Below are 14,843 nucleotides of genomic sequence, written 5' to 3'. Positions count from 1 at the left end.
GCTGGCTCCTTAGCAACGATGACGCCGTTGCTAGGATCCACATGACGCGTCACAGCGAATGGGAATTTAGGTGCCGTTTGTCGCTGCTACAGACAACGATAGCGGCGGCTTCACTCAGATAACACCGGATCGCTCCATGAGTCCCCCCCCCCCCCCCCCCCCAATTTGATGCTTTCTCATTAAAATGCCTCGTCAATTTCCCTGCCAGACTTGCTTCTGTGCCTCGCGGTCTATTGTGATAGCTGTCCATGTGCTCCGGTATTTGATAAAAATAGGATTTTAGCGCGGAGCCGAAGCAAGTCTACCAGGCAAATTGACAAGGCCTTTTTTATTGCTAGCTATTACGCGGGAAAGTGCCTACGCGCTCCATTCACAGCCCTAACGAGTGACAAGTTAGATTTTATTAGGAAGTCGGGCAAGTACGAGTAGGCGTGTGTCAGCATGATGGGGAAGCGGTGCCTTATCGGGTTCACTGTTTTTTTAGAGCGCAGCTCTTAGGGGCCCGTTTCCGGCTTGAGCGGCGTCGCCGTCGCCGTCGGCGTCGGCGTCGGCGTAACCGCGCGGTGCATCATGGGAAATGTCCCATAATGCACCGCGCGAGCCCCCCACCAAGGTCACGTGACCTCGTGGGGGGTCACGTGACCCCCCGAAGTCACGTGACTCCCCTGAGGTCACGTGGCCCCCCGATGACGTCATCGTCACTGATGACGTCACCGGCATCCACATCGTCATCGTCATCATAACTGATGACGTCACCGGCATCCACATCGTCATCGTCACTGATGACGTCACCGGCATCCACATCGTCATCGTCATCACTGATGACGTCACCGGCATCCGCATCGTCATCGTCATCATCACTGATGACGTCACCGGCATCCACATCGTCATCATCACTGATGACGTCACCGGCATCCACATCGTCATCGTCATCATCACTGATGACGTCACCGGCATCCGCATCGTCATCGTCATCATCCCTGATGACGTCACCGGCATCCACATCGTCATCGTCATCATCACTGATGACGTCACCGGCATCCACATCGTCATCGTCATCATCACTGATGACGTCACCGGCATCCACATCGTCATCGTCATCATCACTGATGACGTCACCGACATCCGCATTGTCATCGTCATCATCACTGATGACGTCATCAGTGACGTCACTGATGTCGTCACCGGCATCCGCATCGTCATCGTCATCATCGCTGATGACGTCATCAGCGACGTCACTGATGACGTCACCGACATTCGCATCGTCATCGTCATCATCACTGGTGAAGTCATCAGTGACGTCACTAATGACGTCATCGGTACCCGCATCGTCATCGTCACTGATGACGTCATCAGTGACGTCAGTGATGACATCATCGGCATTGGGGGTCACGTGACCCCCAAGGTAACGTGACCCCCCCCTGGTTAGTTTAACCCCGCCCCCCCCCCCCCAGTGCCCTTCCCTCCTCCTCCTCAAGAGCTGCGCTCTAATTCGGCGTTACAGGGAGTTGTAAGCGGCTTTCATTTTTTCAATGTGTCTATCCGGTCGTTTTTATGTTTGCTTGCTGAACTTCACACAAGTAAATTTTTCAGTTGTAAGTTAGCGCTGGTATCGATGTTCTCCTTCCTCTGGTCCCCCGTCTTTTTTTTTTCTTCTTTTTTTTCTTCGCTGTTTCAATATCATTTCAGCATTAAAAGTGTCTGTTTTACGTCACAAGAAAAAACGATTTGAATTAAGAAATTTAGTCCCTATCGCTGCAAACTACCCCACAAACTTCACCAAAAAATAATTTCCGGATATAAGTTAGGTCTATGTTTCATCGCCATGCGGCAGATTACTTCCCTCTTCTTCGTCACCTTGGGAAAGAAAGGAAAGGGCAAGAAAGAAAAGCATGTAAATACATTATGTCGTTTATTAGTTGGAGTCAGCAGTGCAGAAATGCTTTTGCATATTCCTTTTTAAACTGCCTCTGACCACTTATGCACACCGAAGTTCCAATGAATATTCAGAGTGCAAAGACGTGCCAAACACACACACACGCAAAAAGTATTCGAAGTTAATATCCGATCTACTTCTGCACGAAAAGTGCCGAAGGAACACTGCTTTCTCATAAAGGCCCGCCCGCTCCCCCTCCCTTCTTCTTTATTGAGTCACGTTTGTAAAGAGGCAACGAACTAGGATGCCACATAAGCCACACCTTTATAAATTAAATATTTTTATCTTTGAAAAGTATAAGTTTCTTTTATCATGTGCATACATTAATGAAAAATTGGAGGGGTGCTAATGGCGAATTTAATAATTCAAGGTTGTGATATGCGCGGACGATGTGATACAGAGATGCATATTATCTGAAGTCATAGCCATAGTCTAATTACGGATTTATCACAAATATAGGAGAGAGCGCAATGCTTCAGGCGTTCACAAAACAAACGAAATAATAACACCCCTAAATTGAGTTCACACAGCGTACGCAGGCATTGTCAAGCAGAAAATAAAGCTGTTTGATTATTTACAAGCAATTAATCACACATTTCATGCATTTCAAGTTTGACAGCTTCAAAAAGTAGCGCGAGATAAACTCTCCTGACTTTAGGGGTCGAATGACGGGCTCCCGCCATCCCGGTCATTTAATTTCAAACCAACATAAATTTTCTTTTTATTCAGATATTAAAGGGACCATGAAATGACCTTTTTACTTTTGCGAGATAGCTTTTACATTAAAGCTTCAACGTTCACTGAATGTCGTACAGGCATCCGTTTTCGTCTCGGTTTATTAACTTCTACACAAAAATTTAATGAAATGTCCACTTTTTCTTTCTCTCCAACTGACCGCAAAACAAGCTGCGGCGTAATTTTGACGGTCGTGGCGTACTCTGGCACAGGAACCGGAAGTTCTCTCGGTAGTAGGAGAATGGGAACTTTAGCGGCGGCGAGCTGGGGGTGTGCCGGTAGATTATACTGCGCTGATGGCACTGATGTCACCGACGTATCTTCTGAATCGGCGCCTCTCCTCGCCGCAATAGCCATGGACATATCGCAGATGAGCGAAATTCAATGAGATATGTTGCGCCACAGCGACAGCATGAAACTATTCCCGTACGCCGGTATGCCTGTCGAGAAGTGCGGCGAGTCTTCCGGTGAAGACTGCAAAAGTCAACCGAACTGTCATTGTTGGTAAAAGGGGGCCCGTGTCAGTTGTTCGCAAAGCGACGTAGATGGAGACAAACTTCCGCGGCGTTTTTGGCGGTTTCGGAGATGCAGGAGCGAGCCGACGTTAAGAAAGATATGTTTGAACTACGCCAGTATCAGCAAGAGCCATGCAAATACCTGTTTACAGTCGGAAGGGACGCGCGCCTTTGGTGGAAGTGCTGTATTCGCGTTGTTGGTACGCGCTTTGGTATCGATCTTTTACGATTGCAACTTGATGCTGACGTGACACTCGGCAAAGGAAGGTTGAACCGCATTGCACGTAACTCCCACGAACTGTTATAGCTCGACAGTGACGTGCAGTCGTGTCAGAATAAAAACGGCATACTAATAATGAAGTGTACATACCGCGTTACAAAGGTAATCCCCACGGCGCTTATTTCAGCTCTATATCACACAAAACAAGATAGAATCGACGAGAGTCCCTTTTCGACGACAGTGTTCGTCAACACCGCCTCAGAAAACAAGATGACGACAAGCGGAAGAGATTGACCTCACCTTTTAATCTAAAATTGAGGTCAGCGATCAAACTATAATACGGGAAGGGCCCACAAGGGTCGCGCGGGCATATTCCATTCAGCACACCAGCCGGTCATGGGCAGACGGTCTTGGCCAAGTACCGTTGAAACAACGCTTCGCCGAGTCGGAGGGCCTGCTAGGCCTATATTCTGCCGAGCTCGCTTGGTCGGGGTCGGTGGATTCTTGGTTGTTGTAGCTTTTCTCGGGTGTTTGTGAATCCAGAGTTCTTGTTCGTCGTGGTCTGTTTCAAGTACATTTTACTTTTTTCTTTGCCGCTCGAAGTCGGGACGCGCAAGAAGAACACGTAGAAAAATAAACATTCGATGGTCGTCGCGACCAAGTAACTGAGCGACGTACGCTGTCGGCTCAGTAGGGTCCTTTTCTTGCTTCTTTTACCACACGATAGGTGGCGCTCGGTTCTCAGCATTATCAAATTTAGCAATTTTCGTAACATCTCTAATTATGCTACAAAATGTGGATTTAAATATTATTTAACAAAACTTTTAGGAAACCTTCGCCGGCTATTTATTATTTATGATCGAGGTGCTGGTGAGGTAGGCTCTTACCCAATAGGCGACGTGGATTCGGCTGACGTGTTGCGGTTCTGCGGATGCATCGCAGTGAAAGGCAGAGAGCTTTCGAATGAAAGAAGGCACAAAAGAGTCCAGTTTTTTTTTTTTTTTTTTTTTTAAGTTCTATAGCGAAGAATTTTTTTTGGCTTCCTATTGTTGTGTTTTTGTGTTTTTTTTTCACACCTTTCACGACGGTCGGTGGATGAAATTCGATTTCAGAATTGTTTCATGGTCCCTCTAATTGCGTGGTTTTACTTGCATGTTCTAACGATTCCCACATAAAAAAAAGAAGAAATCTGGGCGGTGAGAGTCTACGTCAGAGAGTCAATTTCAGGCTTCCTTTATACTTTATGTATGTTAACATAATACTATCATATTAACATACATAGCGCAATTCTTAGACGAAACTAATGTCACGCTTTAGTATTACATCACCTTAGAGCTTATATATTTGTGATAGATAGAACCTCCACGGAGTTTCTTCTTGTCTACAGGATCCTGACGTGAAGTCATTCACGTGCCTAGCTGAGAGTCAGAAGCTGCAGGAAACTGTGATTCAGTCGGCGTCCTTGAAGATCATATGTAAGCATGGTATTTAATTACATTTATTTAACGAGCGATATCCTAATTTCAAGTGTATTCGACCAGCTTTTACAACCCGACAGTTTACGTAGTTAAAAATTAAAAAAAAAAACTATTATTTTAAAAATGACGGAGCGTGTTACGATTATAGCAAACCCCATTTCCGACTGCCTTGCAAGAAAAGAAATACCAAACTTTGTACAATTATGCTTGATATCTAATTATATGTTTTGTACAAAATTCTCTCATTTCCTGTTTTGAGGTGATCCTAAACCCAATGTTGCGAAAATAACATATTGTTTTATGACCAGGGCTCCCTTTTTTTGGCCAGGAATATTTTTAGGTTTTTTTACATTAACTTGAACAAAGAAACAAACAAAATGTATTAATATTCAATTGGTATAACTCCTTCAGCCAGCATACACATGAAGTTTAAACACATTTAATCAAGAACTCAATTAGAGGCCGCTGTGAGTAGACCGGTTCAAATTAGGTTGCTACCCGCCTGCATTTTCTTGTGCGAGGTGGTGTGAAAATTAATCTCTCCTGGTCATGTACCCTTCGTAATACAATTAAAATTGTCCTCTTTTCAGACCCACCCAGGCCTCCTGTCATCATCGGGTACGAAGAAGGCACTCCAATCATGGCGCATTCCATCCAGAGGATCAAGTGTGTTTCCATCGGCGGCAACCCTCTACCGACCGTCAAGTGGTACAAGGGTTTGAAAGAGGTGATTCTATCAGGTTCCCTTATATTTAGAAAGGAAGGCCCCATGTCGATAAACAAGAATATCTGGAATTGGCACATCTAGAGTACCGCATACCGCCCGTGCATTAGATAGTTTGCGGAACGGCGGGCTATGTCATCAGTCGGCAGGTTCTGGCGGTGAGTTTTGTCAAAGCGCTATCAAAGAAGGCGTCGCTGTTGCCGCAGCGCCTTAACCCTTGGCTACGGGTCCGGATTTATACTGGAATTTTTCACATGTCACCGACTGTAAAAGCAGAGCCCTAGCTAGGATTGTGAAATAATGCGTTGCAAAGGTTAGGGGGAATGAGTGCGTTGAGACTCGATTGAAGCGTCACGTAATTCATGCGCACACTACAACGCTAAAAGTGTGTACGTGATATAGTGAACTGTAATGTAGTCGACAGAGCAATCATTAGACTGCATTTAATCAGTTTATCCCTTAAGAAAAGCGATCGACAACCCGCTCTCATGACAATACAGTTTAAATGGCAAAAGGGATTGCTCTCGTCCTTACCATCTGCCGCATTAAAAAAAAAATCGTTGTGGTTCCAGCAGATTACTGGGCACTGTAGGGCGCTTTCACGTAATGCCCTCAAGTGCACTCAAAATGCCAACTGGGCGATGAAGAACTTTTTCTGATAAAAAATGTAGATAAAACAATCCCTTATAGGCGCTTACAAAGAACCCGTTTAGGGGGTGCTTAAAAAAAACTTTTTACGGTGAAAAATATGAACAAGCCGAAAAAACCCTAAGAATTATTTTAGGTTTCGGCTTGAGCTTCTTACAAGCGGTATGCATTGTGCCTCCCTAATGATGTCTGCGTGCATAGGGCAACACCCATAGATCTTAACTTCTTCGACGAGAACCTTCAGTGCCTCTCGTGGGGGGCGGCATGATTTTCTTTTGAAAATTGGCTATTTATTTTTGTCCACTTTCTTGGCTGCATCTTGTCCAGGTTTGTGTTGATGGAAGAGAAGTTCGAAAAACTGTGTTTTGTTCAGATTTTATGCCGAGGTTCCTTTGCCTTGTCGTTGTGGAAGTTGAGTGCACGCAGTTTCCTCTGGAACGTACAGGTGCCCAGAGCGAAGGACATCCAACACGAACCATATTAGAGTACCCTCATGCTCGCAGACACCACCCAAACCAGCAGGGCAAGTGCAATGGCCACATCTCGCAGATTTATCAGTGTTGGTCACAAGATAGCAACAGCATTGTTTCTTTAGTGAGAAAGATGACTAAACAATTCCTTTCGTATAGGCCGCTCCATCTCCGTGTTGGAAAAACACATTCTTCACTTTCTTTACTTTTGATATAGTGTAGCTCTCATAGCGCTTCTAAGCATTCACTTCTTCCTTATATTTCAAGTCGCTCACCTCACGGAAGCCTTTAGGGAAACTCTCCAGTTGCTTCGACCAAAGCCCCTTCGGTGTCGCACCTAGGGGCTGATTACGGGGCGCAATATTAGAGAATAAAACAATATTTAACGTGACTCACCGTATTGTTCATACTATTTGAATAATATAAATGTGTCAAGGAAACTAACTACAGTGCATGTGGTGTATTTCTCAGGGTAAACGCGCTGAAAACAACGGATAAGTAAAAGAAGCGAACAACACAGAGCGCTACTTGCAACTGAAGTTTATTCTTGGAAAACATACATATATATACGCAGTGAAATCACGACATATACGACAGCGTGCGTTGAAGTGCGTTGTGTCAGCGCTCCATCGATAGCCCCGTTTGGCTCTGAGGTGGCGGTTTTAAAATCTTTTGTAAAGTAGATAGCAGACGGACAAGCACTGATTGGATGATGCCGCATTTCTGTCGTACATGTCGTGATTTCAAGGTGTATATATATGTATGTTTTCCGAGAATAAACTTCAGTTGCAAGTAGCATTCTGTGTGGTTCGTTTATTTTACTTGTCCATTTTTTTAGCGCTTTTACCCTCGGAGATATGGATCACCAACTAGCTCAAGTGCATACCCTTCTGCATATAATGCAGCAACACTACTACAATTTTCGAGTAATACTCGCATAAACATGCCGCAACAAATAACGTTGAAGAGTAATGCTTTGCAGGAAAACAGCTTTACTCGGTGACACCTTTGCGAAAGTGCAAGTGCGAACCTAACGAGTTTGAGGTCACATAAACGGCTGCCGATAAAGCCTCCCATGATCGCAAGCTTCGCGAAACGCTAAGGGTTGGGGCTAGAAGGCCTATGCCTAATGAACCTGCACATTCAACTATATGGGCGCACCAAAACCACGACTGTGATAAAGCAATGGTGAGGGCGCAGGCTAGCTGGTGTGAATTGAGCATAGTTGTAAACCCAAGACTGGGGATACGGACAAGGGAGAAACACTTCTTCCGTGCCGCTTTGTGTCTGTCCCTTGTCCGTATCTCAAGTCTCGGGTTTAAAACTATGCTCAAGACCACGACTGTGTTTCGATCATTCGCCTGACCAATTTCCTCACAGCGACGTAGTAAGAGGTGCTTGTTGGCTCTTGAGCGTATTTTCGTATACAGAGTTTCGTCAAATACCACGTTAGCCCGACTGAAAATAGTGGTCGACAAAGAAAGGGTGTTATAAAATTGGAGTATACTATAGCCTCAGCGGCTGTTCTCGAGGTTGAAAACAAATGCACGCAGCGAGCGGGCACGGCGTTTCTGCGTATACATCGATCTGCGTTCACTTGCCTTTGCCATTGCGGCGTTTTCGGTCGCTCCCCGTGCCAGGAAAATCGCAACTGTTTCGTGATTTGCCGTATCTGATAAGAAGCGACGAGAGGGCTTAGTGCATCGCGCGGAAGTGCGGAGCCATCCACGACTGCGTGAGCAATGGCGGTGCGGAGGCGATAGCAGACGTCAGATGCATAACCCGGCGATACCGAAACCGAAACTACCCGTCGACGTTCTTCTACTTACAGAATAGACCTGAGCCGCCAGGGGCGCTGCTATTTTGCATGTTGTAGCATGTTGTCCATTCAAGATCGACCACTCCGATCGAGACAATCATGCAGCGCCAAAAGTGCAACGTTGCCTTGGTGGGTTTACAATCACCGGCCAAACCAATCATGCCCAGACAAAGTGCGGACTCGTGGCGCATTCACTGCGCGTAACTGGTGTTAGTTAGCCAACTCGGTAAGGGCATGAGCGCCTTGCGATGCCCTTTTGTCGCTGCTTGGCCGGCTCCACCGCATTGTAGAGCTGCGGTCAAACTTGAAGTGAAACAGAGTATAGACGAGTTGTCCGAGTTGGCAAGGTGCCAAACTCCCGTGCTGCGAACTAACTGCGCTGTTAGCTCACGTGGCGATGTCACGACACTTTGGGTATGCTTCCTGGCCCCAGTCTGCTCATTCTCGGTGCTGTGACAAAAACTGGAAAAGAACGGGCGATGAGAAGGCCTTTCGCAAAGACCCGGTGGCGGCAAGTGCCAAGATGACGAATAGTGAACTTCAGCTCCGATTGAGTTTCTGAAAAATCTAACTCTGCATATGGCAGTTTGATTGATAGAACAGAATAAAGTGTGTGTGTTTTTTTTTCTCCCTATTTATCGCGGGAGTTGGACGTTGTATCTCCAAGGATGGCATTTCTCGTTTCAGTACGCCTCGCTGTCTACGGTAACAGGCAGTGGTGTGTCCAGCGTGCTCGAAATCATGGCCCAACCGGACGACAACCAAGCGACCTACAGCTGCAAAGCTGCAAATTCTGCGACCACCAAGCCACTAACCACGTCCATCAAAACAACTGTTTTGTGTGAGCTGACTTTACCAGCTCACATTGTTTTGCACTCAGTGTACCATGGGGAGTCATTTTTGATCTTAAACATTTCTGGTGTATGAAAAAAAAGAGACCTGAAGAGTAAAGGCGGACAATACCCCCTTTTAAATATACATCGTAAATAGCACTGTAATGCCAAGCACAAACACCATATAGAAGTATTATCTTTAAGGCTTTGCAGCACTTATTAGCTTTCTATAAAATATAGGACAAGAACTAACGGACGACCAAAATCGTCTTTATAAAATATCCCGACCCTTCCCATATTTATCGTGTCAGATAAAGCTAGAGTCTACATTTGTTTCTCATCTATATTTCTCTTATCCAACACTTTGCCAGACATTCTTTTTACACATTCGTGCACCAGCCATTACCTAAAAGTAGAGATCCCACATTGTGTCAGCTTTCTTTCTAACTTTAAATGCATGCTGCCTACTGAAAACTTCCATCGACTGAGATCGCTTCTCCGCATCCACGTTTTGCATAGCGGATGTTACCAGTTTGAAATATGTCATTACTGATTTATAATCAATGTTTCAAAAGCATATAATATATTTTTGCCCTTTTAATTCATATTATATTGATATATAGTTTTTTTACGAATTAATCCACTCTCCTCTGCATGGCCTTCGGGCCCTGTGAGAATTATAGATAGAATAAAAGAATCGCCATTAACGCATTTTGGCGCCCGCTTATACAAATAAAGCTTAGCGCCTCTTCCCTGACCTGTTTTTGTTTTGTCCGTTTTTTTATCGTTCCGTGTCTCCTGTTACTATGGAAATCCTCTTCCCGATAATTATTTTTTCTGTCTTTTTTGTTGCAATCCCCATTATCTTTTTTTTTTTGTTTTTGTCTTATTGTTACTGGGTTTTTCAGCTCCACTATGGACATCAGCATCTCTCTCTCCTTTTTTCTCTCTCTCTAGCCTCCCTCTCTCCCTCTTTCTCTTCCTGAACACATTCTTAATATAGAGTTTTAGTGGATGGTGTTTTCAGGCGACGCTATTTGTAGCGGGAGCTCGCGCTGCCACTTCGATGCATGCTCTGAGGCGCGCGCCTTTAACGGTAGCTAAGTTTTGAAAACGATCTACTAAAACTCCTGTTTTTACGATAGTGTTTTTAGACGGTATGTACTTTTGTTAGTTTTTTTTTTATTCTTCTTTTGTTCAAGAGCTTGTTAACAATACCGGTGTTGACCGTTGACCGGCCAATCGCTAGTCCTTCCATGTTTATTTCTCGGAATCGTGTTTTTTAAGCTTTGTTTCCTATATTAATTTGCAAATACGGCTTCCACTTTTTAGATACATAAAGTGAAATAGTGGAAGCATACGCAGCTGATTCTAGATAGCATAGGAAAAGAAAGCCGGGAAGTATGCCCCCTCCTCTTATGATTGAGTTGGCGTTATTTAAGCAAAAGTACTTCTTCTGGGTCCTTGCTTTTACACATTTTAGATGTTTTCCTATGTTTACACTATTTTTATATAAATATTCAGAATTGTGTTCAACATAAAAAGACGACAAAAACAAAATGAGCCGATAAGGCGACGCATGTAATGGCTTGTCTCTGTAATAATGCTAATGTATTTTGAACAATTCTCCTTAGAACTGGCTTTCCTTACACAGTCGCGGATAACGAGACTGAACAGTGATGGACAATTGAGTTTAAACACAGGTAGTGGTTAATGCTTATAGTTATATCTACGTGTCGTTGCGACGTAGGTTCCCAATTGTAGGGAACATTCCTGAACAAACTTCTAAGAGGCATCATCTTGTAATTTTTTCAGTTGCGCCGAAAGCCGTCTCGATTACAGTGGTGCCACAAGCACCTAAAGAGGGCGACACTGTAAGTATCCCAAATATGACTCTTTCTCTTTTTATTATTGTAACTAAAGTGTGCTGAAAGATATCAACTCCCTACATGTTAGTAAACATTACAATGACATTTTTTTTATTTTGCATGAGAGGCGAAAATCGAGTGCGATGAGCTGCTCATGTCCCTTGAAGAAGTTTCTTCCTACTACACGCAGCAACAAGAATCTACCAGGGCATAAAAATGTTACTGTTTACAGGAACTCAAACATTTCTATAGGAGAATAATACAATTTTAAGCTATCTGATTTTTAAAATATAAAACTAACGAAAAATGGACGTGAAATTAAAAAAAAGCAAATACAACAAAATAGCAAGCTTCATTTATGATTTCTTTGACATTAGCTTTTGGCGTAAACATGAAGAGTTCGTAGTCTTTCTTTGATGCATAAAATTTATCCTTCAAATTTTTGTGAAAATTAAAACAAAATTTTGACAACAGAAAGCTAATTTGACGGTATGTTCTTATATACTACATAGTATGGTTACCGGTCTGCCATAATATTGCGACAGTGGTTCATTTTGATGAAACCTTAGAGTCATTAATTAATCCACAATGAAAGCTATTGTAATCTTCGACGTTTTATACCTAAAGATAGATCGTGACAAATCTAGACATGAAGGCTCTTATTATAATCGTTCGACTAGTCGGACTCATTATTTGATCAGTCTTTAATAAAAAGAAAAAAGCGTTGAAGAGCTGTAGATGGTAAAAATTCAGAACGGGGCAAAAGAGATATCAATAGAACACACAAGAAATCAAAAGTTCCGTATTGAATTACAATTATCATGTGGACGAAAATGTTTCATAGTGTTGCGTTACCTATTTCCATTACAAACGCATTAATTACATAAATATAACACAAATTTTGTTATTAAAGTCCTGCTTTTTTACATTATAGGTTTCACGTACATTTAATTTTTTCAAGTAAAATAAGACAACCGCGGTAGATGCCTTATTCCAGTGAAGATATTAACAATGGCTGAAACTTGCTGCATGTAATCCTTACCTTGTACGAGCTGGGCATCTACACCACATAAAGTCCAATTGGAAAATTTTACTGGTCGACTTGGAGTGTGACTTGTATTGCGTCTCCTCTTGATGCTATATATCGTGTGAAGCAAATTCAGCACAAGTTGGAGGGGAGTAAAAGGTTAGTGTTGTACACGTTCCTCGAAAAAAAAAATACTCAAGATTTGTTACCGTTACTTGCTCAAACTTCCCTACATCACATACGTCGTTCCCTTTTGTAACCGATGCGCTGCATATTGAACAAAAAAAGTAGTAACGATTTTCATGCCATGCGTGCCTTGTGTCGCGCTAAGTACAGTGCGCGATAATGTTTACGCGAACACGACATCGGAATTTTTTCGTACTTTAGTTCCAAACGGTTTTGACGGGCACCAAAGTTGGACCTTTAGTTTAGTTCCTCAAGTAAGCGCTTTCCACTGCTCTTAATGTAAAACATTTCATTATAAAAAAATAAGCATATATTTTTTTCTTCTTTGCTTGTTTGCACTAGCACTGCACTCAGTGCATAGTTCGCAAGAGGTTTCTTGATACAAAAAAAAAAAAGTATATAAATCATTTTATGCGCGATATCACTTTCACAACACGCAGGTTGTACTAACGTGCGAATCCGGAAGCTCGAACCCCGAGAGTTCAATCCAGTGGCTGCACAACGGCAACCCGACGGCGAGCCACCACCAGAGCCGCGTGGACGCGCAGCACGGAGGCAAGGCGACCCGAAGCAGGGTGCGGCTCAACGTGACTGCGGCCGACGATGGCGCGGTCTTCACGTGTCGAGCCTCAAACGACATCCAAGAAGGCGCCCAAGACAGCGTGTCTCTGCGCGTGCTACGTAAGGATGCCGCCTGTAGCGAGGAACAGGGCGAACAGGCCCCGTGAATAAAGTTCTCCTCTCGTTCGTGCCAACATTTGCACCCCACTGCGAATTTCGTTCCGATGGATGCCACCCTTCCAGAAGCATTTGTTATGTGTACAGCCGCACCATGCAATCTGAAAAGCACCTATTAGTTTTAACCTAACCACTTATGGTAATTAGGATAGTCCCAGTTTGGCGGTGAAAAGCCAGACACCTGTCGCACCACTTAGACTAAATGGTCAGTGAGACAAAAGCTTTAGGAACAAGTTTTTAATTGAAATCATTAAAAAAACTGATTGGTTCTGCAAGTGCGTTGTCGGCCCGTATGCGTAGAAGTACTTCCAAATGTGTGTGTCTCCATGAGCTATTGGAAGTTCTTGCGCTTAGACCCTCGCTTAACCAGGTGTTGGTCAAAGTAGCTATATTGGCTCAATGAGTTCGAATAAATCTAGTAGATTTTGAGAAATCGGAAGAACTTGTAGTTCGCTTTAGCCTAATTAAATGAGCGCACCACTGATGCTTCCAAAGTTCCATTGGAGTGTCATATATTCGCTGCTGTAGCTTCAGCGGAATGTGAGAGGAACGTTTGGTACCTCAAAACAGATATACCTGTATTTACTTGTTTTAACATATGTTGATGTGGTCTCAGCAAGATCGATCATGACTTTTCATTTCTTCAACTACATTCGCAGATTTGAAAGTCGGTCAAAAAGAGTTATGTCTTCAGCGCAGAAAGTTTTCTGAACCCTACGCGCGTAGAATTGTAACCTTCCGCAAACTTGTATTAAACTCGTGATCTGCAATTCTGTGCGATCAAGATGTTTCATATATTCTTCTACTGCTGTACCTTGATTTTCTTCTTTTTTTTTTCTGCATTATTCATTTCCAAACAAGAGTCCCGGAAGTATGTTATCTTAGGATGTTCTGCCGCATTTTCACAGACAAGAGCGCAAAATACCGTTCAATCTTAAAAACAAAAAAAGACAGCGTGTATTTTTACAGTTAGCAATGTGAAACCAAACTCTTTTTTTTCTGTGTGGGCTACTGATAAAAAAAAAATTACCGCAATATTTCAGGCAAGACAGCGGTCGACTAATACGCGAACATTCACAAACACACAATCGAGCTTCGGGTGCCGGAGCAGATGGCATTCAATCAAGCTCCAAGACATGTGCACGTTTACCAAAACCTGCACGGTCACCCTCGATAATCCGCGAAGCTAATCTGCACCTTAAGCGTTTGCTTAGGTCTGAAGAACTTAACTATAACTAGAACGATTAATTCTTAAGCAAAGTTTTGTCGTAACAATTCGGCATACGCTCTCGGAAGATCCTGCATGCACACTGCCCCTCGATGCACCCGGAACACCAATCACTGGTCTTCCTTAAATCATCGCTGCCAATGGAAAAGGCGAGCGGTATCGAGCTCCAACGGTCAAGCAGTTCCCAAAGTCAGAAGGAACAAGCACTCCTCAGCCACCGAGATGGCGTGACAACAGTGGCGAAATACCTATCTCCAGTCTTCTCATTGGCTAAGCTTCCTAAAGGAAAACCACCGACGGGTGTTGCGAGTGCAGTGCGGGGCAGTATAGGTACGGGAGCTTCTTAGAGCGTGCAAATCGGCCAAAAAAGGCGGAATCCAGTTAACAAGTCCTTCCCTTGTCTCTTGGTCTCCTTCAG

At 43.7% G+C, this 14,843-nt stretch overlaps 1 protein-coding gene across 1 annotated transcript in view; it reads left to right on the top strand.

Annotated features, from left to right (window-relative positions):
• Positions 1-13,187, top strand: part of LOC120844551 (nephrin) — a 32,328-nt gene extending 19,141 nt beyond the window's left edge. The window contains exons 8-12 of the mRNA XM_042291435.1: positions 4,794-4,881; positions 5,475-5,611; positions 9,233-9,386; positions 11,194-11,252; positions 12,900-13,187. Of these exons, the coding sequence (XP_042147369.1) occupies positions 4,794-4,881; positions 5,475-5,611; positions 9,233-9,386; positions 11,194-11,252; positions 12,900-13,187 (726 nt within the window). The remainder of the gene's footprint in view (positions 1-4,793; positions 4,882-5,474; positions 5,612-9,232; positions 9,387-11,193; positions 11,253-12,899) is intronic.
• Positions 13,188-14,843: the final 1,656 nt, after the last annotated feature.

This window comes from Ixodes scapularis, unplaced genomic scaffold (assembly GCF_016920785.2).
Source record: "Ixodes scapularis isolate PalLabHiFi unplaced genomic scaffold, ASM1692078v2 PGA_scaffold0__279_contigs__length_252992795, whole genome shotgun sequence".
Lineage (NCBI taxonomy): Eukaryota > Metazoa > Arthropoda > Arachnida > Ixodida > Ixodidae > Ixodes > Ixodes scapularis.
This window is presented reverse-complemented; position numbering and strand designations above follow the sequence as displayed.